The sequence below is a fragment of the Chaetomium fimeti genome, assembly GCF_033439085.1.
Source record: "Chaetomium fimeti strain CBS 168.71 chromosome Unknown B0H64scaffold_5, whole genome shotgun sequence".
Lineage (NCBI taxonomy): Eukaryota > Fungi > Ascomycota > Sordariomycetes > Sordariales > Chaetomiaceae > Chaetomium > Chaetomium fimeti.
In genome coordinates, this window is record NW_026944333.1 from 2,397,578 (window position 1) to 2,419,467 (window position 21,890).

The window sequence follows — 21,890 nt, forward strand, 5'->3', positions numbered from 1 at the left end:
TGAGATCATTGAAGCCGACGCCATACCGCACGGGTACAAGTTACCTTGGCTTGGACCAGAGCGCGGCTGCAAAGGATTCGAGTTTGACGAAGCATTTTGCGACAAGCCTCAAATTGGTGTTTTGGTTGGTCGTTTGAACTGTGATCGGGCCGGGACCCTGGGCGGGTACCTCCGCGTTGGTACGGCACCACACTTCAAATACATGGCGTTGACTTGCCACCACGTTCTGAGCAGTAGGGCGCCTTCCGCTTCCCTCATAAGTACATACCTAGGTAAACACTCCTGCTAACTTGGTTCAGGGGATCAAGCTGCGATCCGGCCATCCAACTTGCCGCACCTCGCGGTCGTATGCCCTTCTGAGCGCGAGATACAGGCCTAGAAGACGGGTATCGAGCAGCATATTAAGGAAACTAACCGGAGAATTGCCCGTTCTCTTCTCAGGATTAAGACGGAAGCCAAGGCGCCCAGCGAGCGGCGGAAGGAATTGCTCAAGCAAGAGGAAGACTTCTTGCATCTGTACCAAGACAGGCGTCTGAAACTCCTCGGTTTCCAGAACGAGTTCGCCCGAGTCTACTGCACGTCTGGAGTGGGCTCATCCGAGGATGCTTGGATTATTGACTAGGGTTTGGCCGAGTTGGCTCCAGGTCGGGTGCATTCCTATAACAACCTCTCGAGTGTAAGAAAGGACCCTTCCCCGTCCCAAGTGATCGCCCCGCGAAATTGTCTAACGTGGATTTAGGCACTTGGCCCTGATGGTATTAGTTATCTCCAGCATAGTCAACCCGATACCACAGAGCTCGACGAGCACGGCGGCATCGCATCACTCGACGAGCTGACCACAATGAGAATACCCCACCCGGACGGCATAGATACGCTCGCGGTGTTCAAATGCGGACGATCGACAGGAAAGACCCGAGGGGAGCTCAATCGCATCCACTCGAGCATTCGGATGCGTTATGAATTTGACTACGGCGACGAGGTCATCATCAAGGGCAAGGGCTTGGTTGTCGTCGCCCCTCCGCAGTATACCCGATCGCACGATGTGTCGAGCTATTCTGTCGATCCCTTTGGTCGCAAAGGCGACTCCGGCAGTCTGGTCTTCAATTACGAGGGCAAAATCATCGGCATCTACATTGGGGGACAAGATGACGATGATCCGTCTTTCGGGAAACATTTGGCAATCAGCGGCATTCACTTCGTCTCTCCGATCGGTCCGAACCTCGACGCCATTCGGGCCGCAGTGCAAGATGACCCTTCGTTCGGCGGCGCCCCTGTAGACGTCGAGTTCCTGTGGGGTCATGGTTCCGTCGATGGCCATGCGGAGGTCTAGGGGCTGCTGGGTTTGCAGCTGTGTTATCATGCGTAAAGTCTACAGTAGTACCAGGTAGATAATGAATAAAGACCGTCATCCTTACCATTCTCTCTCAACTACGACCTCCGTATCCTCGCCGCCATTTCGGGGTTGCATTATACTCCCGAACAATTGGACTTGCGGTTCTAGCGCGGAGACTGATTAATTAGATCCTCATCCATTACCTTCCCGAAAGATTTGGCGCTTCTATATCGACTGTCATTTTCTTCTAACTTTGCTCAAAACGCACGACCCGGTTCCTTCCTTACCGGTAGCCACCGGCGAAACCCCCCCACGGACTTGGACATTCTATTTACACTTTCCACTCAACCAGCTCGAAGAAGCGCCTCTTCCGCCATCCGATTCTCGGGTTCGAGTGAAACCTTTGGGATCGTGCCATGTTCATTGGCCTTTGGCGCAACATAACCGAGGCTCCGACCAAAGCTGTAAAGCAACCTCGCAAGAGAACGAGGCGAACTCGACTACCGAACGTGAGTACGCGCCTCGATTATTCATTCCTTCAACGCCCCCTCTATTTTCTTCCAATGTGTCTGTCCCGTCGCTCGCCCTCACATAACTAACGCGATTGGTTACGGAAACAGTTTATTGAAGAGACAAGATGCCTTACCGTCAACCGATGGAAAGCCCCGGCCGTCGCCGGGGCAGATCGAGAACGCCCCATGGCCAGAAGAGGCGTGAGTCGTCGGTCGAGATGATAAGAACCAATTCTGAAGTGCAGGGAAGCGCCCAATACAGACGCCATTACGACGGCCGCAGTAAAACGGAGCCGATGACTACTTTTAGGCACGACGCCGGACCTGATTTGTCCCGGAGTTTCAATTCGCAAGAGAACGGAAGTTCACCGCGCACGCAAGAACTTCTCGGCCGAATTTCCGACGGTATCCGTGGGAACAAGATCCTAGAGGGCGAGAATGAGCGACTGGAGGCAGAGAACCAGATACTCAGAGAGCAGAACGAAGAGCTGATGGAAACAAAGACATCGCTGCGTCGCGGCTTGGACGACCTTGGGCGGGTAGTCGAGGATATGGGGCAAAAAAGCGGCCGTCCAAAGGAGAGTATCGACAAAATGCGCCAACCGACTGCCGCCACCAACCAAGATTCGGGTTGGTTTCCTAGAAACCTGTTTCGCAACACAGGAAACAGCCAGGTGTCTAGAGACACTGGGGTGAACGCGTTGCTCACGGAAAACACCAAGTGCAAGAAGCGGATTCAAGAACTCACGGCTGAAAACCGTGAGATGTCCCAAACGGTCGCCGAGCAAGCGAGTCAGATTCGAAAACAGAGAGCCGAATTTGCGCAGGAACTGGATGACTTGAGGGACAAGGCTTTTGCCAAAGGTGTGAAGCTCTCCGACACTGAAATTCAAACCAAGTGGAAGATGCTCGGTTTCTCTATTCGACAGTTTGTGTCAGAATACTTTCCGGAACCCTTGGACGGGCACACTGCACATCTGCTTGCTCAGAAAAGATTATTCACGTGGCTACCGCAGCCAGCCATGACCTTACAGGCTCCAATGCTCTACCAAGTCACCCTAGAGTCTTGGATCTGGCACTTTCTGTGCTTTCGCATCTTCGATTCTCATTCCTCTTTCTGGGCTGGGGAAGTGGGCAAGGCGTTTAGGATCCAGTGTGATCAGTTCCGAGGTAAGAGCGTCACGTAGAATTCGTACTCGTGATTCTGAGCTGATGACAATTTATATCTAGAGACGATCGCCAACATTCATTCTCCAACCTCCCGCGATGCTGCGGCTGAGAAGTTTCATGACTGGCGAGTTCGATCGGCCGACCTGATATCCGCGCTTTCAAACCATGATGAAGCGAGCTCGACCGCCTTATTAGTACGCGAAATGGTCGCCCTACTCGAGCTGGCTATACCATCGACGTATTTTACACGAAGCGATGCTCTGCCGGGGATGCAGCAAGACCTACTGGACATAGTTCAGAACGCCGCTCACCTCGCCGGCATCTTTCGAGCTTCAAAAGCAGACTTCCAGGTGTTCATTACCCGAATCAAGTTGCCTCTCGTCACACCCCCAAGTTTCGGATTCCCGTTTGACGCCGAGACAATGGAACTCTTCAAAGACGTGCCACTAGTCACAATGGAAGGCACCATGCCGGTTGTCGACCTGGTCGTCTCTCCGGGCATCCTCAAGACCGGAAGTGCCGACGGCACAAACTACAATTCAGACCGCGTCTTGGTCAAACTCCAGACCCTCTACAACCTACGACCCGTTTTGGAACTTCTTCACTACGATGGAACGCAGCAACAAGTGCACAGGGGCGGGCAAGAGGCGCCGATGAGCGCCGAAGACGGCTACACGATGAAGGAGGAACAATCGGCGGAGGCTGGTGCAGGCGTAATCGTGGTCAAGCAAGAGCTCGAGGGATGAACGGGGAAGGCTCAGCATGGCAATTTTGAGGCGAAGATTTTGGGACAGCCGACCTCGCGTATCGCACCAACGAAGGATGAGTTCACCATAATTTTCCTGTCTGACTCATTTCAAATTCCGTTTGGCACTACCTAGGGACCTTACCTATATGGGCTGTGAGGCTCGGGGTTAAGTAACTTGCGGACCCAACGAAACAGCGGTGCTAATACGTGAATGATGGCATTGTTGCTAGCGGGTCTATCCGCAACTGTGACTTGTTCGATCCCGAGATCTTGGCTCAGAGGATAATAATTGATTATTTACGTGTTAGTGACCAAGGGGGAAATACCTGACTGGGTTGGGTTAAGACGTCTGGCGGAACCAGCCATGGTCCATGGTGAAGGACCTCCCTGTAACACCGGAGAGTCATGATGTAATTAGAACGCCGTACAACCAAACCACGACCAACCTGGAATGATGACTTCATGGAGGAGAGTTTGCACTGTTCTCCAAAACTGAGGACCTCAAAGTCTTCAAAAGCTATTCTTCAACACTACCATCCCTCATCATTTCACTCCATCAACTTCACTTACACAGTCACACCAATAACTCACCCAGCCAAACACACCACCACCACCACCACCGCCACTAACCACTAACAACCACCCGACATGACCCGCAACATCTGCATCACCTCCGCCGACGGCCAAACCGGCTTCCTCATCGCCGAGCTACTCCTAACCGACGACAAGTTCAAGCAGCAGCTCACCAGCCTCACAGCACTCACACTAGACCCGTCCTCAGCGAAAGCCAAAGAGCTGCAGGCGCTCGGCGCCGTGGTGGTAGCTCACCGACCCGGCCGGGAGCGCGACGTGGCCGCGGCGCTGCAGGAGGCCGGCTGCGACACGCTCTGCCTGGTGCCGCCGGCGCGCGCCGACAAGCTGGACGTGGCGCTGGAGCTGGCGAGCGCGGCCAAGAAGGCCGGGGTCGCGAATGTGTTGCTGATCAGTGCGGCCGGGTGTGACTATGCGGAGCGGGATGGGCAGCCGCGGCTGCGCGAGTTTGTGGATCTGGAGAGCGTGGTGTTGAGTGCGAAGGGGGATCCCGGGAGCGCGTTGGGGCATTCGCCTTGTGTGATTCGGTTAGTTGTGGCTTGCTTGCTTGCTTGTGTGGGAGGGTTGGAGGTCGGTTTCAGTTGGGGGTGTTATTGACCGTGTGATTGTGATAGGGCTGGCTTTTATGCCGAGAACCTCCTCCTCTACTCCGAACAGGCTCGCAACGAAGGCCTGCTGCCGCTTCCGATCGGCGAGAATCACAAGTTTGCTCCTATTGCGCTTGGTGTAAGTCACATCCTGGTCATGATGCCTTTCCTTTCTAAGTTTGACTTGACAGGACGTCTCTCTTGTGGCCGCCCACGTCCTCACGGGCAAGGGCCCGCACGGGTTCGACGACCGGCATCGCGGCCAGATGATGGTCCTCACCGGCCCTATGCTCTGTTCGGGCAAGGAACTCGCCGAATCGGCCAGCAAGGCCCTGGGTCAGACCATGGAGTTTGAGAATATCTCCGAGTAAGCCCAGCCTCCTTATTCTTCTCGCAGACGCCATACTAACTGGTTCCAGACGCGAGGCCAAGCGAGTTCTCAAGTCACAGACCGACCTCGACGACTCGGAAAAGGAGTACATCCTCAACTACTATAGCCTGGTACGCGAGGGTAAGACTAACTACATCTCGACGACGGCGTTCCATGACGTCACGGGCCAACACCCGACAGAGCCGGACGAGTTCTTCCGCAACTATGCCGGCGAGCTGCGGCCGAAGAAGAAGTTGCGGAGCAGTTAGGGTGAAAGTGGGACTCGAGGTCTATAAACGGTGATCGTATTTTTGTCTGGTTTATTATGTCTTGAGGACCTGAAGTTGATCTATTAAATGGGAATACTAGAGACCCTGCGAAAACAACTGGTGAATAAAAAAGAGGTCCTTTCCTTGCTTCCGTCATCCGTGTCCATCACCATCCGCCCCCTGATCAGTCCGTCCACCCAAGCAACCGTTGCAAGCTGCACCTTAACGCCCCGAAAATCTACCAAAATCACCCAACTCCACAATGACCCGTCGCCCAACTATGCACAATACATCAAGGAAAGGACCCCGCTAGGCGATTGGAAGCGGGGGAGGCAAGAGGTCGGCGAACTCGATGATCCCGTACAGCCCGGCAGTCGGTATTTGCGCGTGATCCTTGACGGGGAGGCCGAAAGAGACATCAGTGCAGCCTAGTATTGTTATTACTGGCGTGTCACTGGCGACGAATATCGGCGGCGGGCTGAGGGAAGTCTTCGTCGCTTTCTCACAACCAGCGGCGGTGTAGTTGACCTAGAAACCGGTTAGCACGTCTGTAAAATGGTTAAGATAAGTTGTCTTGTCGCACCGATTGGCAATACCCCAAGAAGTCTTTCCTCGCTGTCCACTGGGCCAGTGCCAAAGCCCTTCGGCCGTCCTCCATGGCGGATAGTGTCGACCACAGGGCAACACAGGCGATGGCAAAGCCCGCGAGACCGGCAAACTTGGTAACGGTGGCCGCACGCTTCGTCAGCTGACTCTGAGCGAAGGAATATATACTGAGCGCCGGGATGAAGACCGTATCACGGAGTTTATTCAGATATGTAGAAGTCGACGAGATAAGATCCCCGCAGGACCGACGACGATGTGATGGCTTTAACCCGCCAACGGTTTTGAAAAAGGGCAGTTCTTTGGTATTGGCTGACGGCGAGAAGCATTCGTCCCCCACTGCCTGTGTCTTGGTCACCTTTATCGCTTCCGGCTTTTGCACCAGGACGTCCTTCATTCTCTTGAAGCTGAAGATGTGTCGAGTTTCGGTAAATCAGGGTCGAGTTTGTTCAGGTGGTGGTTGATCGTCTGGTTGGTGAGATGTTGAATTCAATGGCGCGATCGTATTCGTATTCTGAAGAGGTCATAGATGGTACCTCAGGCGCTCTTAAATATGCGCAGAGCGGTGAGGTATCGGAGATGCGCGATGAGGGCAGTGGTGTGCGGCTGAGCGACGCCAGGGATAAAAAGCCAGTGCGCGCAAGGCGATTGAAACGAGGCAAGCGCTATCTCTTGGCCCGGCGTTTCAGAACAAGGTGAGCTTTTGCTCCGACGAGTGTCGGGTCATGAGATCGCCGTGCTGAAATTTATCTTCACAGCCTTGCGCTGAGTGCAGCCTAAGCTGCCTAACTTGGCAATATATATCATGACGAACCCTCGTAAGGCACCCCCGCAACCTCATAAAGCATCTTCACGAACTGCTCCGGCTGATGCGCGAACCGCCCCAAGAATAGCCCATCTACCTCCCCTCCCAGCTGCTCCCATAACCCCGGTTTGGCCGCACCACCGTACACAATCCTCGTCAGTCCCCTCCTCCCCTTGACAACCTCACTCTCCCTAATCCGCCTCACCACCCCTTTCACATGCGTCGCGGAGGCCGGTTCGGGCGCCCCGATAGCCCAAACGGGCTCATACGCCAAGATGACTTCCGCCTCCGGGTCCAACCCCTCCAACACGGCGGCCACCTGCCGAGCGACCTCCTCCGCAGCGACACGCACACCGCCCTCCCCACCGTCACCACCACCATCATTACCACCACCACCCTCCCCATCCCCATCCCCAACCCTCCCGTCACCACCCACCTCCTTCTCCCCCACACAAACAAGCGGCACCATCCCATTCCTGACCACCGCCCCCACCTTCTCCCTCACCCCCGCATCCGTCTCCCCAAACAGCGCCCTCCGCTCCGCATGGCCCAGCTCCACCATCCCACACCCGACCTCCCGCAGCACCGCGGGCGACACCTCACCGGTAAAGGCGCCAAAATCACTCGCGGCACAGTCCTGCGCGCCGACGCGCACGCGCCCGCCCCGCGTGGTGAGGGAGGTGTCGACGGCGGCGAGGACGGCGGGCAAGGAGACAAAGTCCGGGATGAGGAAGGCGTCGAGCGTGGAGAGCACTGTGGCGGCTTGTGGGGTGGAGGTGAGGAGTTTGAGGAGGGTGGTGGTGAAGGCTGTGGTGCGCGCGTGGCTGAAGTACATCTTGGTTGAGACGCCTAGGAGCGGGCGGTGGCCGGATAGGGGCCGGGTGGTTGCCCCTGGGGGTGGGGAGGGAGGCATGGTTGGGTGACTTGGGTTTTGTTGGTTTGGGATGTTGAGGGTTGTTGGTTTGGAATGTTGAGGGTTGTTGGTTGGAATTGAGGTTGGGTTGATTTGTGTTGTCACGTTGTGTTGATGGGAAGAAGGGGGAAGGGGGTTAGGGTACGTTGTGTGCAATGTGTGTCAGCTCATGGAATTTTACCATGTACGAGTACCTTAGGTATGTACATTTCATAACTCAATGAATGCATGATCGTGACTGACGTTGTTCTGACGTGTGCGTGCAACCCTGAAGGTGTGGCCGTATCACTTGGCGCACGTTCCAGGTTTGCTGTCCCTGAGCTCCCGTGTCTCCTGCCCCACCCAACCCCAATTCCTTTGCACGATGGTCCCCAATTCGCGGGGTTCGAAAAAAGATGGCGGTCGAGAACGGTCACACGAAAGAACAAGTGGAGAGAAAGTGGATCTCAATCGTGGTCTCGACCGCAAATATCAGAGAAGCAAGCCGGGAGAGATGGAGCCCAGAGCCCGAGAGTTCGGGTTGCCACTGCAGCCGTCTCGGCTTTCCCTTTTGGGAAGCAACATGTCAGCAGCCCTCACTCTGCACAGCTGCGAAAGTCGCTGGAAGGAAGCCCGTGACTTGACAAAACTTTCTTGAAAGTGAAAGATCTACATAACGAATCTAGCAGTGCCGGGAAGTGAAATTTGTATGGCGTCACGGGACTTGTTCCCGTTCTCTCTCAACATCCCTTCACCTCCTCATGGCCCGACAAGCCCCCCTCCCCCTCCTCATACTGATGAATGGCCGCGACCTTGGCAGCGCTTGGGCTGCTCTCGTCGAACACGTACCCCAACCATTCTTTGGCCAGCCGCCGAGCTAACTCCAGCCCCACCACCCGCTCCCCCATGCAAAGCACCTGCGCGTTGTTGCTGAGCACCGCCCGCTCCACCGAAAAGCTGTCATGTGCCGTGACGGCCCGGATGCCCTTGATCTTGTTGGCCGAGATGGCCACCCCGAGTCCCGTTCCGCAGATCAGGAGAGCCCGGTCGCACTTTCCTGAGGCGACCAGTTTAGCGGCCGCCGCGGCGACGTGCGGGTAGGCCGTCTTGTCGTTCGCGCCGACATCAGTCACGAACTCGACGCGGTCATCCGCTTCAAAGTCCGCCTTGATCTTGTTCTTGTAGCTGAGGCCGGCATCCTGGAAACGGAGTGGTTAGCAGCGAGTAAGGAGCGAGGTCGGACTGCTGACAGCCGACAAAGGGACAGCACAGAACTCACATCGCAGCCGACAGCGATACGCCACTTTGGTGAGCTCATTGTTGAGGTGTTCGTTGATGGTCCAGACAAAGACGGGCTTGCGACAGAGACGGGCTTGGCTGTGAACATGGGAGAGAACAAAATGCCATGGGTGCGAGTTTAAATGGCATGGTGGGAGATTGAGCATTTATCCAACGCGCCTTTCCCTTCCAGGTATTCCGGCGAGCCCAGGAATCGTCAGGGTGCCAGCCGGATATTCGTGATAGACAGATCGAGACCATCATGCACTGCCCCTCTCGGTGCAACCATTGGCAAAGCCGGCCCCGCCCTCCCCGGCAAGTGTGTCACTGTCGTTGCTTAACACCTTAACTAGAGGTACACCGCATCACGGATTTGGGGGTTCCAGAACATCAACGCTGATCTCATTCCTCACCACCTCACCCTGCGTGCGCCACAGCCGGACATCGCTCGGAGCTTCTCCTGCAGCCGTCCTCGTGACATCCTCCTCGTGACTCCTCGTGATCCTCCTCCTCGGCACCGTCCTCCTGTTTATCATCCCTCTCGTCCTCCCCCTCCACGGGCTCGATCTCGGTCAACACACACACACACACACACATCCATACTCTCGTTTAACATGTCGAACCGACATCTCTTTTCCACACTCGACGGCCTCGTGCCCAAAGCCCTCCGCGGAATCGTCGCCAGTAACCCGCGCCTCAACCTCGACGAGACCAACCGAGTCGTCTTCGATCCCACCTCACCACCCACCAATGTCAGCATCATCAGCGGCGGCGGCTCCGGCCACGAGCCAGGATGGTCGGGATACGTAGGCACCAACATGCTCGCGGCGTCCGTGGCAGGTGATGTGTTCGCCTCGCCGAGTACAAAGCAGATCCTAGCGGCGGTCGAGGCCGTCCCGTCGGACCAGGGTACTCTGCTCGTCATCACCAATTACACGGGCGATTGCCTGCACTTCGGCCTCGCAGCCGAGAAGACAAAGGCCAAGGGCAAGGCATGCCGCATGCTGATCTGCGGCGATGACGTCTCCATCGGCAAGAAGGGAGGGTCATTGGTCGGTCGGCGCGGTCTTGCCGGCCAGATCGGCGTGCTTAAAGTCCTCGGCGCGGCGGCCACCCAGGGAGCGTCACTTGACGAGCTCTACGATCTCGGCACCGCCATGAACGGCCAGATCGTCAGCATCGCTGCGACCCTCGACCACTGCCACGTCCCGGGGCGGACCGAGCACGGTACGCTGGCGGAGAACGAGGTGGAGATTGGAACGGGGCCGCATAACGAGCCCGGATACAGAAAGCTCTCGCCAGCTCCCACCGCGGAGGGGCTCGTGAATGAGATCCTCACGTATTGCCTGGACGAAACCGATCCGGAGCGGGGCTACGTCAACTTCAAGCCCGGGGACGAGACAGCGCTGCTCGTCAGCAACTTTGGCGGCATGTCGAATCTTGAGCTTGGTGGGCTGGTCGACGAGCTTCTCCAACAATTACTCAACGACTGGAACATGCAACCGGTCAGGGTGTACTCAGGCTGCCTGGAGACGTCGCTCAACGCCCCGGCCTTTTCGGTCTCCGTCATCAACCTCTCCGGCATCGCTGCCAACACCCCGTATTCCGTCGAACAAATCAAAGGCTTCTTTGACGTCAAAACAGATACCGCCTGGGAGGCCGTTGCCGGGTGTCAGAACGAACCAGGACGGCGCGCGAGGGCAGACCAACTCGTCCAGCCACCGCCCGAGGCCAAGAAGACCATCGACGACACACGAGACCTCAAGGTCGACCCCGCGCTGCTGGAAAGGATGCTGCGCGGCGCCGCCGAGGACCTGATCAAGGCGGAGCCGGACCTCACAAAATGGGACACCGTCATGGGCGACGGCGACTGCGGGCTCACGCTCGAGACGGGCGCGAAGGCGCTCCTCGACGCCATCAACACCAAGGGCATCACCGCCAAGGGGTCCGTGGTCGAGGTGCTCACCGAGCTGGAGGACATCCTCGAGGGCAAGATGGGCGGGACGCTGGGCGGGATCCTGGGCATCTTCTTCGTGTCGCTACGGACGGCGGCGCAGGAGAACATCGCGCTCGCCCAGACCGAGGGCGGCGCCGTGGCGGTGTGGTCCAAGGCGCTGATGATTGCGGTGCGCCACCTCGCGCACTACACGCCGGCCAAGGTGGGCGACCGCACCGTGATGGATACCATCATCCCGTTTGCCGAGGCCATGCAGGCGACGCAGAGTTTTCAGGAAGGCGTCGCGGCCGCCGTGAGGGGTGCCGAGGGGACCAAGACGCTCAAGCCGAGACTGGGAAGAGCGACTTACGTCGGCGCGGGTACGGAAGGGAAGGAGCTCCCTCCCGATCCCGGCGCGTGGGGTGCCATGGTGGTAATTCGGGGTCTGCTCGCATACATGTGACGGGGATGTATGATTGGAAACTTGAAAAGGTTTGCACCGTTGTATTGTATTTTAGCCGGTAATCGCGTATAATTTTTAAATGGAGCGTTGAGTTGCAAAGCACGCATAGAACTTGATGTGTAGAATCCAGAGCTCCCGGATATCATTTTGATATTTCCGGTTCACCGAGGTTGATTGAGCGTGTTGATGGCCACCTTCTGATTTGAAAAAAAAAAAAAAAAAAGGAAGAAAAGAAAAGAAAAGAAAACCCAAAGAATTCGTGTGATGTGAGAAAAAGATTACAAGTCCCCTTTATGTGGAATTCATCATAGATTATCCTTAGCCTTCATTCAAAAGATACCAGGTGGTTTGAATCAATGAACTTTTAAGTCGTCTAACTAGGTACATACAAGGCAATATTTACAACCCTAGGCTTTCCCAGCGCTCCCAAGCCACACGGCGTACCGCTCAATAGCCTTCTGCATAGCGTCGGTGCCCGCCTCGATGACGCGGGTCAACGGCTTCCCCTTCATCTCGTCCTGCACCTGCGCATAGTGGTTGTTCATGCCCTTGTTGATGTTGATCTTGGTCACGCCGCCAGCCATGCACTTGTTGAAGATCTCTTGATCAAAGGGGTCCGCGCCGTGCAGCACGAGCCGCACCCGCTCCCCGACCTTCTCGTTGATCGCCTGCAGCCGCTCGTACTCGAGCTGGATACCCCGCGGGCCATACTCGCCGTGCACGTTCCCGAATGCGGGGGCAAGCATGTCAATGCCGGTGGCGACAAACTCCTCAGCCTCCTCGGGGGTGGTCAGCAGGCCCTCGAGATCGGCGGTCTCGGCGACGCCGTCCTCGCCGCCCTCGATGCGGCCGGGCTCGGCCTCGGCGGCGATGCCGCGGGCGTGGCAGTATTTCACCAGCTCGGCGGTCAGCTTGAGGTTCTCCTCCTTCTCGTAGTGGCTCATGTCGCACATGATGCTGTCGAAGCCGTCCTCGATGTCGGCCGCGCGCCGCACCAGCTCGGGCGTCTGGCAGTGGTCCAGGTGCAGCGACACGGGCACCGACGCCGAGTGCGCCGCCTCCGCCGCCGCCTTCACCAGCGCGTCGCCCGCGTACTCGATCGCCCAGGGGAAGAGCAGCACCATGGCCGGCGACCGCGCCGCCTCCGCCGCCCGCACCGTCGCGATGATGGACTCGATGTTGTAGCAGCACATGGCCGGCACCGCGTAGCCGCCGGCCTTGGCGTTGTTGAGAATCGACATCGTGCGGTTCTGGGCGAAGGGTGGGCGGACCATTGTGGCGGTGGTGGGGGTTGACTTGCTGGAAATTGTGGTGGTGCTTGTGATGGAGTGATTGGGTCCTTGACTAGATGGTGAATGTGATGTTTGATAGCGAGCAACAGAGTTCGTTAATGTGCAGTGTGTAGTATACGAAAATACAGCTCAACCAACCGCGATGAGAGAAGACAACTCGTGGTTAAGATTTTCCGATTCGTCGCTGACTGCTACGCTCAGTTAATACCTCAGATGCAAACAGATTCTCACACATCGCAAAGGGGCGGCATATGTCACTGAGGTCAAAAGATGCCCCTTCGGCTTGCCCAATCCAGGTTCGTCCAAATCGCGCGCCAAGATGCGAGGCGGGATGTTGATGCGCGAGACTTTAGCCGGAATACGGGAGTGGCACTGAGTGGCTCGGTGGGGTGTCCAGGTAACGTCATCATTGGCCCTCCTCCGTGGAGGGGCATCACCAGCTCGAGGCGCGATGGAATTTGGGAAGCGGGGAGGGTTGGCATTCAAGGATCGAGAGCCCGCTTTTGACTTCACCCGGCCGGCCGCCGGCTTCGGCATTACCTGTGGCGAGGTGAGGTCTGCGGGCTGACCTGCTGCCGGTTGACCGTGGCCATGCGCTCACTCGACTTGTGTTGGTCCCGTGGATAGATATCCGTAGACCTTGACAAACTGGTTAATCAAGAGTAGAATGTTGTTTGCTGCTTTCAGGGGCTCCCGTTTATCCCACCAATCTCACGACCACTTCGACTTGTCACCACACCGAGAAGCAACACACTTACACGACCATGGCCGACTCCAAGACTCCCATTGCCTTCATCGGCCTCGGTGCCATGGGCTTCGGCATGGCCACGAACCTCGTCAAGCAGGGCTACGCGGTAACAGGCTTTGACGTGTGGGGGCCGACCCTCGAGCGCTTCGCGGCCGCCGGCGGGCTCACGGCCACGACCCCGGCCGCTGCGGTGGCCGGCAAGGACTTTTGCGTGTGCATGGTCGCCACGGCGCAGCAAGCCCAGGCGGTCCTCCTGGACGGGCCCGAGGCCGCCGTGCCGGCCCTGCCCAAGGGCGCCGCGCTCCTCCTCTGCTCCACCGTCCCCTGCGAGTACGTCCAGTCGCTGGACAAGCAGCTGCGCAGCATCGGCCGCGACGACATCCTGCTGGTCGACAGCCCCGTGTCGGGCGGCGCGGCGCGCGCCGCCGACGGGACGCTCTCCATCATGGCGGGCATGTCCGACGCCGCGCTGGAGAAGGCCCGCCCGCTGCTGGCCGAGATGGCGGACCCCGCGAAGCTGTACATCGTGAGGGGAGGCGTGGGCGCTGGGAGCAACATGAAGATGGTGCATCAGGTGCTGGCAGCGTGTCAGATCCTGGCCGCGAGCGAGGCGATGGGTTTCGCGGAGCGGCTGGGACTGGACCTGGCCAAGGCGCAGCAGGCGGTGCTGGCCTCGGAGGCGTGGAACTGGATGTTTGAGCACCGCACCCCGAGGATGCTGACCCAGTTCCAGCCCATAGCGAGCGCGGTGAACATCATCGTCAAGGATACCAAGATTATCACGGCCGAGGCGCAGAGGAGTGGGTTCCGGGTCCCGATGACGGGCAAGGCCGAGGAGGGCTACCAACAGGCGGTTGACAAGGGGTACGGGCAGGATGACGACAGCAGCCTGTTGCGATTGTATACCGAGGCGGAGAGGAACGAGACGACAGAGAGCTCCGGCAAGACAGACGAGGAGAAGCTCGCGTTGGTGGTTGACCTCCTGAAGGCGATCAACCTCTGCGCTGCTGGAGAGTCTCTCGCGTTTGCTAACTTCGTGGGCCTCGATCTCGACCAAGTGCTTGACCTGTGCGCCAACGCAGCGGGATCGAGCACGATGTTGAAGCAGTATGGCCCCGGGTTCATCAACGCGCTTCGTGCGGGCGCCGAGTCCAAACTCTCGACGGCGGCGGACGGCGAGCTGAGTCTCAACGATGTCGCGGCGAAGCTGCAAACGGCAGTGGAAGAGGCCGGGAGGATCAAGGTTCCGTTATTATTGGGGGCGCGGGCGTTGGACGTTTTCCGCGAAGCCTTGCAATCCGGGACATACCAACTTTCAGTTAATGCGGCGGTAAATGTCTGGGCCAGGTAAACGTCTTCGCAATAGGCGGCATGTATTTTCCCGTATCTCCTCAAGAAATAGAAACCGATACCGGTTATTGAGTTTAAAAAGCAAGCTTGATCGTCTCTCTCTCTCAATAGGATTATTGTGCTGTTTAAGTAGTTATTTCGTACGAAGGTTGGGGCCAAAAGTGAACACCCACCAACAAGTACCTTGGCTGAGTCAGCAACGTGCCAATAAAGGCTTTGAAATTATCCATACTGTATTTTCTATTCGCTAATTGAGAGCCAGCTTAGCGTGAGATGCGCTAGCCTTCAGGGTGCTCGCCTCTAAACCTTTAGCGAGCAGCGCACTGGAGCTTCAGGCCTTGCACGTGCAAGGCGCACAGTGAGCACGGACCACGGGCAACCTGGGTCTGGGGGTTCACTTTTGGCCGCAACCTTCGTACCTGACCTCTTTTTGGAAAGAGCCCAAAGCCGAGAATGATTTCTTTGGGGAGCGATTCTCATCGCCCCACATATCGACCGTGTCGACCCCATTCTTCTCCATGGCCCCCACCGATTCAATTAAAGATTTAAGAGCCAACCCCCACCACAGTCGCGTTTCCACAGTCGCGACGCGTTGCTCGGGCTCCCAACTTGCCCCAATACACAGTATTCGGATCTCACATCGCGAACTATCAGTCCTGAAAATGGAAGCTGCTATGCGTTCCCATTTTTTCACACACGGGCTACCCGAGGTACAGTAGGAGAGCACATTTGATCTGCAGTTGTGGAGAGGTAGCTAATATCACCCGTCAGTCGAACCCAGACGAGGAGAAAAGCTGCACCTGGTGCCAAATCCGATCTTTCGCAACACACAAAACCACCCCAATAACTATAATTAACGAGGAGGACGACGAAGTTGTGAACCCCAACTTCCGTTTTATCGACCATTCCATCATCGCTGATGATGTCCCCGTGGCCGAAGATTCCTTCCGCACGGGATGCAACTGCACGGACGATGAGCACTGCATGTACGACACATGTCAGTGTCTCGATGAAATGGCCCCGGATAGCGACGAGGACGAATACGATGACTCGACCACTCGGCCGCGACGGAAACGGTTTGCCTACCATTCGAGTGGACCTAAGGCGGGCTTATTGAGGAGTAGGATCCTCATGAGCCGCGAGCCCATCTACGAGTGCCACGACGGTTGTAACTGCTCTCTCGAATGCCCCAACAGGGTGGTAGAGCGGGGCAGAACGGTACCGCTGCAGATTTTCCGGACTGAGGATCGAGGGTGGGGTGTTAAATGCCCCGTCAACATCAAGGAAGGGCAATTCATCGACAGGTACCTCGGCGAGATCATCCCGAGCGAGGAGGCCGACAGGCGCCGCGCAGACTCAACTATCTCCCGGCGTAAAGATGTCTACCTCTTCGCGCTCGACAAGTTTTCGGACCCGGATTCCCTAGACCCACTCCTGGCTGGAGCGCCGCTCGAGGTGGACGGGGAGTGGATGAGTGGACCGACGCGGTTCATCAACCACAGCTGTGATCCAAACATGCGCATCTTTGCGCGGGTTGGCGATCATGCAGACAAGCACATCCACGACTTGGCGTTGTTCGCGATTCGGGATATACCTGAGGGAGAAGAGCTAACGTTCGACTACGTCGACGGGCTGGAGGAGATGGATAGCGACGCGCACGACCCGTCAAAAATTAAGGATATGACGAAGTGCAAGTGCGGGACCAAACGCTGTCGAGGGTTCTTGTGGTGATGGTGGCGGGATGCATTGCTGGGCTGCATGGATTACGAGTGGGGTGCTCTGCACGACGAGGTCCCGAAACATATGTACAGTTGTGTGCATCCTGCATGTATGCGTGGAGGAGCGAATCGTGTCTTGGGAGTGATAACGAGTCACAGTTGGAGAAGGTTACGAATATATTCGTACAGATCTACTTCGTAGATCCCGCCAACATGCCCACGTTGTGCTGCTTGTTCGTATAATTTCCTCATTTTCCTTAGCGGTATTGCCCCCCATCGTTGGCCTCGGCCTTTCTTGGCGGCCCGGGCTCGTGTTTGTCGGTGTTTCTCTCATGCGTTTTACACAACCCCTGCGAAGCACCGAAATTCCCTATTCTCGGTCTCCACAGAGTTGTTCAATGCCTAACTAAACCTTTGCCGGAAACCACAATCCCCTCATCAGTTCAGACGAGGGTGATATAACTGAGAGTTACTCAACGTGGCTCGTGTGGTCAACCGGGTGAGGTCCCTTCTGCTTCAGCTCGCCCAAGAACTTTCGGCATCGTCGCCGAGCGGCCAGGATCCATCTGACCCGACCCCACAGCGGCCGGGGCGGTCTGGCCAAGACAAACCAAGCGGAGACCTACCGGGCCACGAACCCACTGACCATCGAACCGCCAGTGGGGTTCCTGCGCAACACAGCTCCAGAAGTGACAAACATCATCCTTCTTCCACACACTCGCTCAGCTCTTATCGTTGGGGCAGGTAACGCTGCATTTAAAAACAACGGTAATCTCAGCACAGAGTGGTGCGCTGGAGGAACACGCAAGTTTCAAGTCGCAAGCCACCGCGACCTGAGTGACGCAACTTTTCTGCAACCGACCAGAGAGGCTGCGATACCCAGCTTCTCCAAAAATTCCCCGGACCTGCTGCCGTCATGAACTAGTTATTCAAGCGGCTGGATCGAGCGGCCAAACGTGTGCGAAATCGAGCACGATACCGGCATCGCGGTAGATCGAACACAATGGTATGATACCTCTTTTTTTGAGATTGGTCGTCGATCTCGAATTTTGTGTCACCACTGCCACAGCGACCGTTCCTTCTTCAGCTCGCTTCTTGCTATTTTCCCATTCCGGCCCCTCTTCCCTCGACCAACACCCTACCTAGCCCCCGACCCTACTCATGATACTAACTATGCTCAGGGTTGTTGTCTTTCCCGAGACGGCGGTCCAAACTCGCCTTACCCAGGCGGCGCCGCCACTGGCTCCGGTCGAGCGATCAACGAGGCTACCCAAACAGCCGGCGCATCCAGCTCGCAAACCGGAGTCGACGAATCTCTCCCGTCGGGCTCCCAGCGCCGGCGGAGGCGATCCCATCAACCACTGAACCAACACATTAACAAACCCCTGCGGCGACACGAATGGGTCAGTCGCGACCGGCAATGGACCCCTGCGGCCCTGCGGAGGGAGAGGATCGAGTTCTTCGACACGCGGGTTACCGGCAGAGAGGAGATATGGCAGACTCTGCGTGCCGCGCTTGAAGTCCTCTGGGCCGCCGACGAGGTCGCGCGGAATGAGCAGCACCGACGGGCGAGCGAGGATGGAGGTCCAAGCGAAGAGGACCCCGTGGTAGCTCTGGCAACCGCGCAAAGCATCATTGATGCGGCCGACATTACGCTTCCCACTGGAGACTTGTACAACGGAGCATATGATGCCTTTGGAAACTACTACCAGCTGTCACACCAAATCGTGGCAGACCCCTCCAATTTGCTACGGAGCCCGACTTCAACCGAGGACCTGGACGATGCTAAGGCCGACTTGGCAGCTGGCGAGGAGACGGAACGAGAGTACGGCGACGACGAAGTTGAGCGACGGCGCGAGGAGAAAGGCAAGGCCGTTGTGGATATCAGGGATCAGATCACCATCAGGGCAAGACTCAGTGACGGGTCTCGGGATGTTAGCGTTGTGGTAAGCGAGCAAGACTCTGTTCGGCGCATTGCCAGGGCTATTGCAGAGAAAGCAAAGGTATGCCCACTTCCCGCCAGCTACAGGAGCTTCTCGTGCTGACAATTCTACTCCAAGCTCCAATCCAACAAGAAGATACGGATCGCCTACATGGGGAAGATTCTCCAGGATGGCTCCCCCCTCATGACTCAAGGCTGGAAACAGGGCCATGTCATCAACGCCTTGGTGTTCAGCCGCTAGAACCGCTGGTCACCATTGCTGGACGATCAGCCACTCGGATCATCCTCATCGGCAACTGGAGACACCAACTATATTCCTATCGGCGGCTCAGCCTGTTCCAGTCCAACGGAAACCGCGCCTCTTTTGTCCCTGCCCCGCACCCGTAGACGAGACCGGCTGGCTTCGGCTCTGCGAAACACCAGGCTTGTCACAGGCCCCGGCTTCCGCTATGAGATGCTCGATGAGGACATACATGACCCCCTCCCCGAAGGAGAGAGGAAGGCAAACATTCTCTCGCGGTTCGTTACCACCATTAAAGCACGCCGTGCTTCCAGGCTACATCGCGGCTACCGGCAGCAGACGGGTGAGCAAGACCATGATTCGGTCGCCTACAATGCCCGCGTTGCCTGGTTACTTGCAGCCATGGTCGTTTGACGATTCTATGCAACAGGCGCCACAGGCTTCGAAACTTGAACCGGCGGCGCCAGAATTTGGCCACCACCAAGCCTCTCTTGAGCCTTCACGGATTAGCGGCCCTTTTTGCTCCCCGCACTACCTCGCTCCCTCGTTGAAGCTTGATTGAGCTTCCGAGGGCAGCGAACCATTTCACTGAATACACATTTCACATATACTCGGCCCTGTTTCTACTTATTTAACATACCCCGTTCTACCGGCGTTATATTTGGCTTACAGGACGTTGCAACAAATGGCATGTAGTTGCGTTGCATCACTGGTTTCTGCCTTTCCATTCCCCCCCGCTCTGCATTGAGGTCGCGGTCTCGACCTAGAGAATTGTCACCCGGCCGCACCGCTCAGGACGTTACCTGCCTTGAGCTGCGCCTTTCTTGCCTGCCCCTCTGGAATATACCAAAGATTCGATGAGCACGTGGACGAGTACTGCCGGCTCGAAGAGGGCCGTCTGCAAGGCCATCCAGATAAATGGAAAACCCAGCTTTCAGTTTTGACTTGCTTTCCGCTTTCATGACAACCACTTCCAACCTCTCCCCGTCCCATCTAAAACGAGAAATTACACTCATCAGCTACATATCATATCATCCAACCTCAACCCCCGTCCCCCTATTTACATCCCTGCCCCTTCCAAGAACCCGAACACCCCCGGCGCCCCACAGCTGCCGAAATAAAATGTCAATAATACAAGTCTATCATTAAACTTCTCCAACCCAAACATGTTTATATCCTGCGTTTCCGTTTGTCGCCTCTCCACGCGCCCTTGAACAGGTGCCTCACCAAGGCATCCTCGGGAACGGTCCCATCGTTGGTGCTCTTGGAGTGCGGCTGGCCCATGCCGAAGCCGTCGATGCTCAGCACGAGGATGTCGCCGATCAGCTTCGGCTCGTCCATGTAGGACAGATCCTTGGTGTCCGTCAGCGACGGGTCGTACTCCTGCAGCTGGGCAAAGACCACGTCGGTCCAGGCGGCCGGGCCCGTCGAGTTCATGACCTCGAAGCTGTCCAGCTTGGCGAGCTGGCCGAAGGGCACGCCGTGCGCGGCGGCCAGGTCGTCGAGCGACGCCAGGATGCGCTCCACCATCTTGCCGAAGACCGGGTGGCCCGGCGCGGCTGCAATCGTCCACTGGCAGAACTGCACCCAGTGCGAGATGTCGGTCCAGCCGGGGCCGTCCCGCCGGTCCCACTCGATGCCCACCACCACGGCGGCCTTGTCGCGCACCCCCTCGGGCACCCACTCGTCGATGGGGCGGAGCGCCACCGTGTCGGTGTCGGTGTACACGCCGCCCTCGGCCGACAGGATCAGGTACCGCAGCAGGTCCGACTTCATCCCCACGTTGGGCATCCCCGTGTACGCGTCCACGATCCGCTGGTCCGTCCCGAAGTGCTTGCGCACGAACTCGTCGCCGCCCTTTTGGCCCACTAGCGTGCTGTTGGTTTCGCGGGTTGGTTAGTTTGGTTGGTTCGGTAATGATTGGGGGGGCGCCGCGCGCGTGGCTTGTTTGCTTGTTGCTATGCATGCAGTTGGCCACGCGCCGGCTTGTTGGTTGTTCGCCGCGCGGGCCGGGCCGCGTCGGGGGGGCCAAGGTAAGGGTGTGCTTACTAGACGTAGTCGGTGTTCATGGCCAGCCAGGTCGGCGTGTCGGAGAGGATCTGGGGGTCCGCGACGAAGCTCTCCTTGGACTTGCTCGAGCTCTTGGGCAGCAGGATCTGCCAGATCTTGGCGGGGATGCCGGGCTGGACGGCCACGGGCGGCGTCTGCGTCTGTGTCTGCGCCGGGTGGCCGGCGTCGTCGCCCGTCTGCGTCTGCGTCTGGGTTACCGGCGCCGTGGGGATCTGCGTCTGGACCGCATCCCCGCCGTGCGCCCCGGTCGGGACCACTGTGCCGGCCGCGCCGTCGTTATGCGCCGGTGGCAGGGCGGCTTTCGGGCGCGGCACGTAGGAACCAAAATCGATGCCGGTCGCGAACCCCCCGTAGATGAAGGTGGCGGCGGCGAGCATCACCAGCGCGACGGCGATGACGCCGTAGAACCTCTGGCGGCGTCGCGAGACATAGTGGAGAAACTGCGCCGGCCAAGAGGAGCTCGCGACTAGCTCATTTTGTTGGGCCATGATGGGGGCGAAAAGAAGCAATTCGCGACGCCGACGCGGTGGGTTATCATCGGGAAGTTGCTTGGCTGGTGGAGAAAGGGGATTCCCAGTTACAAGTAGTTCAGAAATTAAGCTTTGGAGGAGGTGACGAAGCCAGGAGGGGGCTGACTGGGAATCCACTGACTGGCCCGCTAAACCTGTGGAAGGAATCGCAATCTATACGAGATCCTGCTCTTTGTTCTGGAAGCAGTTAGGATTAGCGGCCCCAGAAACATTGCACCAACGAGAGGCCAGCCAGAGGGTGGGGGCCGTGGGGCTCAGTGGTTCTGGGGCTGTCTGACAGTGAGACAGTCAGACGATCTAACTTCTTTGAGTTCCTACCTGACTCTGTCCGAATACATACTGTGGAGCGCGTGAAAGCATGGATTTAGGATGGGCAGGCGAGGCAGGCTAACCTAACCCACTTCATCCTCAATGACGGTGTCTCTGGACTCTTAACGTCATT

The 21,890-nt window shown here is 57.4% G+C and overlaps 11 protein-coding genes across 11 annotated transcripts; 6 read left to right on the forward strand and 5 right to left on the reverse strand.

Moving 5' to 3' along the window:
- The first annotated feature begins 644 nt into the window (after positions 1–644).
- B0H64DRAFT_401058 (uncharacterized protein) lies at positions 645–1,608 on the forward strand. The gene is made up of 2 exons (XM_062804121.1): positions 645–676; positions 740–1,608. The coding sequence occupies exon 2, from the start codon at positions 842–844 to the stop codon at positions 1,328–1,330; it is 489 nt and encodes a 162-aa protein (XP_062658098.1). The 5' UTR covers positions 645–676; positions 740–841; the 3' UTR covers positions 1,331–1,608.
- A 533-nt stretch (positions 1,609–2,141) lies between these two features.
- Positions 2,142–3,761, forward strand: B0H64DRAFT_443651 (uncharacterized protein; the record flags this gene model as incomplete). The annotated part of the gene is made up of 2 exons (XM_062806728.1): positions 2,142–3,015; positions 3,076–3,761. The coding sequence occupies 2 exons, from the start codon at positions 2,142–2,144 to the stop codon at positions 3,759–3,761; spliced, it is 1,560 nt and encodes a 519-aa protein (XP_062658099.1).
- A 379-nt stretch (positions 3,762–4,140) lies between these two features.
- Positions 4,141–5,860, forward strand: B0H64DRAFT_190662 (uncharacterized protein). Its single transcript, XM_062799070.1, has 4 exons — positions 4,141–4,881; positions 4,969–5,080; positions 5,133–5,308; positions 5,361–5,860. The coding sequence occupies exons 1-4, from the start codon at positions 4,412–4,414 to the stop codon at positions 5,578–5,580; spliced, it is 978 nt and encodes a 325-aa protein (XP_062658100.1). The 5' UTR covers positions 4,141–4,411; the 3' UTR covers positions 5,581–5,860.
- Positions 5,657–6,857, reverse strand: B0H64DRAFT_190751 (uncharacterized protein). Its single transcript, XM_062799071.1, has 2 exons — positions 6,164–6,857; positions 5,657–6,108 (listed from the first exon to the last, which is right to left on the reverse strand). Exons 1-2 carry the CDS (start codon positions 6,578–6,580, stop codon positions 5,890–5,892), a joined length of 636 nt encoding a protein of 211 aa, XP_062658101.1. The 5' UTR covers positions 6,581–6,857; the 3' UTR covers positions 5,657–5,889.
- Positions 6,858–6,986: 129 nt separating this feature from the next.
- Positions 6,987–7,901, reverse strand: B0H64DRAFT_375361 (Triosephosphate isomerase-like protein; the record flags this gene model as incomplete). Its single annotated transcript, XM_062802411.1, has 1 exon — positions 6,987–7,901. The coding sequence occupies one exon, from the start codon at positions 7,899–7,901 to the stop codon at positions 6,987–6,989; it is 915 nt and encodes a 304-aa protein (XP_062658102.1).
- A 615-nt stretch (positions 7,902–8,516) lies between these two features.
- On the reverse strand, positions 8,517–9,307 carry B0H64DRAFT_401066 (Ribose/galactose isomerase-like protein). Its single transcript, XM_062804122.1, has 2 exons — positions 9,160–9,307; positions 8,517–9,079 (listed from the first exon to the last, which is right to left on the reverse strand). The coding sequence occupies exons 1-2, from the start codon at positions 9,265–9,267 to the stop codon at positions 8,621–8,623; spliced, it is 567 nt and encodes a 188-aa protein (XP_062658103.1). The 5' UTR covers positions 9,268–9,307; the 3' UTR covers positions 8,517–8,620.
- Positions 9,308–9,487: 180 nt separating this feature from the next.
- Positions 9,488–11,749, forward strand: B0H64DRAFT_401068 (Dak1 domain-containing protein). Its single transcript, XM_062804123.1, has one exon. The coding sequence runs from the start codon at positions 9,773–9,775 to the stop codon at positions 11,555–11,557; it is 1,785 nt and encodes a 594-aa protein (XP_062658104.1). The 5' UTR covers positions 9,488–9,772; the 3' UTR covers positions 11,558–11,749.
- A 152-nt stretch (positions 11,750–11,901) lies between these two features.
- B0H64DRAFT_401069 (ketose-bisphosphate aldolase) lies at positions 11,902–13,322 on the reverse strand. The gene has a single exon (XM_062804124.1). The coding sequence runs from the start codon at positions 12,829–12,831 to the stop codon at positions 11,965–11,967; it is 867 nt and encodes a 288-aa protein (XP_062658105.1). The 5' UTR covers positions 12,832–13,322; the 3' UTR covers positions 11,902–11,964.
- Positions 13,323–13,613: 291 nt separating this feature from the next.
- Positions 13,614–16,678, forward strand: B0H64DRAFT_325524 (uncharacterized protein; the record flags this gene model as incomplete). The annotated part of the gene is made up of 3 exons (XM_062800702.1): positions 13,614–14,944; positions 15,498–15,657; positions 15,719–16,678. The coding sequence occupies 3 exons, from the start codon at positions 13,614–13,616 to the stop codon at positions 16,676–16,678; spliced, it is 2,451 nt and encodes an 816-aa protein (XP_062658106.1).
- Positions 16,679–17,334: 656 nt separating this feature from the next.
- Positions 17,335–18,955, forward strand: B0H64DRAFT_190784 (uncharacterized protein). Its single transcript, XM_062799072.1, has 3 exons — positions 17,335–17,671; positions 17,847–18,668; positions 18,726–18,955. The coding sequence occupies exons 1-3, from the start codon at positions 17,669–17,671 to the stop codon at positions 18,846–18,848; spliced, it is 948 nt and encodes a 315-aa protein (XP_062658107.1). The 5' UTR covers positions 17,335–17,668; the 3' UTR covers positions 18,849–18,955.
- A 978-nt stretch (positions 18,956–19,933) lies between these two features.
- B0H64DRAFT_401075 (glycosyltransferase family 32 protein) lies at positions 19,934–21,870 on the reverse strand. The gene is made up of 2 exons (XM_062804125.1): positions 20,898–21,870; positions 19,934–20,724 (listed from the first exon to the last, which is right to left on the reverse strand). The coding sequence occupies exons 1-2, from the start codon at positions 21,404–21,406 to the stop codon at positions 20,019–20,021; spliced, it is 1,215 nt and encodes a 404-aa protein (XP_062658108.1). The 5' UTR covers positions 21,407–21,870; the 3' UTR covers positions 19,934–20,018.
- Positions 21,871–21,890: the final 20 nt, after the last annotated feature.

Bases quoted from the DNA above. Each gene is read 5' to 3' on its own strand.
- B0H64DRAFT_401058 (XM_062804121.1), top strand. From the start codon at position 842: ATGAGAATACCCCACCCGGACGGCATAGATACGCTCGCGGTGTTCAAA.
- B0H64DRAFT_190662 (XM_062799070.1), top strand. From the start codon at position 4,412: ATGACCCGCAACATCTGCATCACCTCCGCCGACGGCCAAACCGGCTTC. The intron at 4,882-4,968 runs GTTAGTTGTGGC...TGATTGTGATAG, and splicing joins CATTCGCCTTGTGTGATTCG to GGCTGGCTTTTATGCCGAGA. The intron at 5,309-5,360 runs GTAAGCCCAGCC...AACTGGTTCCAG, and splicing joins GAGTTTGAGAATATCTCCGA to ACGCGAGGCCAAGCGAGTTC.
- B0H64DRAFT_190751 (XM_062799071.1), bottom strand. From the start codon at position 6,580: ATGAAGGACGTCCTGGTGCAAAAGCCGGAAGCGATAAAGGTGACCAAG. The intron at 6,109-6,163 runs GTGCGACAAGAC...ACCGGTTTCTAG, and splicing joins TCTTGGGGTATTGCCAATCG to GTCAACTACACCGCCGCTGG.
- B0H64DRAFT_401066 (XM_062804122.1), bottom strand. From the start codon at position 9,267: ATGTTCACAGCCAAGCCCGTCTCTGTCGCAAGCCCGTCTTTGTCTGGA. The intron at 9,080-9,159 runs GTGAGTTCTGTG...CTCCGTTTCCAG, and splicing joins GTATCGCTGTCGGCTGCGAT to GATGCCGGCCTCAGCTACAA.
- B0H64DRAFT_401068 (XM_062804123.1), top strand. From the start codon at position 9,773: ATGTCGAACCGACATCTCTTTTCCACACTCGACGGCCTCGTGCCCAAA.
- B0H64DRAFT_401069 (XM_062804124.1), bottom strand. From the start codon at position 12,831: ATGGTCCGCCCACCCTTCGCCCAGAACCGCACGATGTCGATTCTCAAC.
- B0H64DRAFT_190784 (XM_062799072.1), top strand. The intron at 18,669-18,725 runs GTATGCCCACTT...TTCTACTCCAAG, and splicing joins CTATTGCAGAGAAAGCAAAG to CTCCAATCCAACAAGAAGAT.
- B0H64DRAFT_401075 (XM_062804125.1), bottom strand. From the start codon at position 21,406: ATGGCCCAACAAAATGAGCTAGTCGCGAGCTCCTCTTGGCCGGCGCAG. The intron at 20,725-20,897 runs GTAAGCACACCC...CGAAACCAACAG, and splicing joins ATGAACACCGACTACGTCTA to CACGCTAGTGGGCCAAAAGG.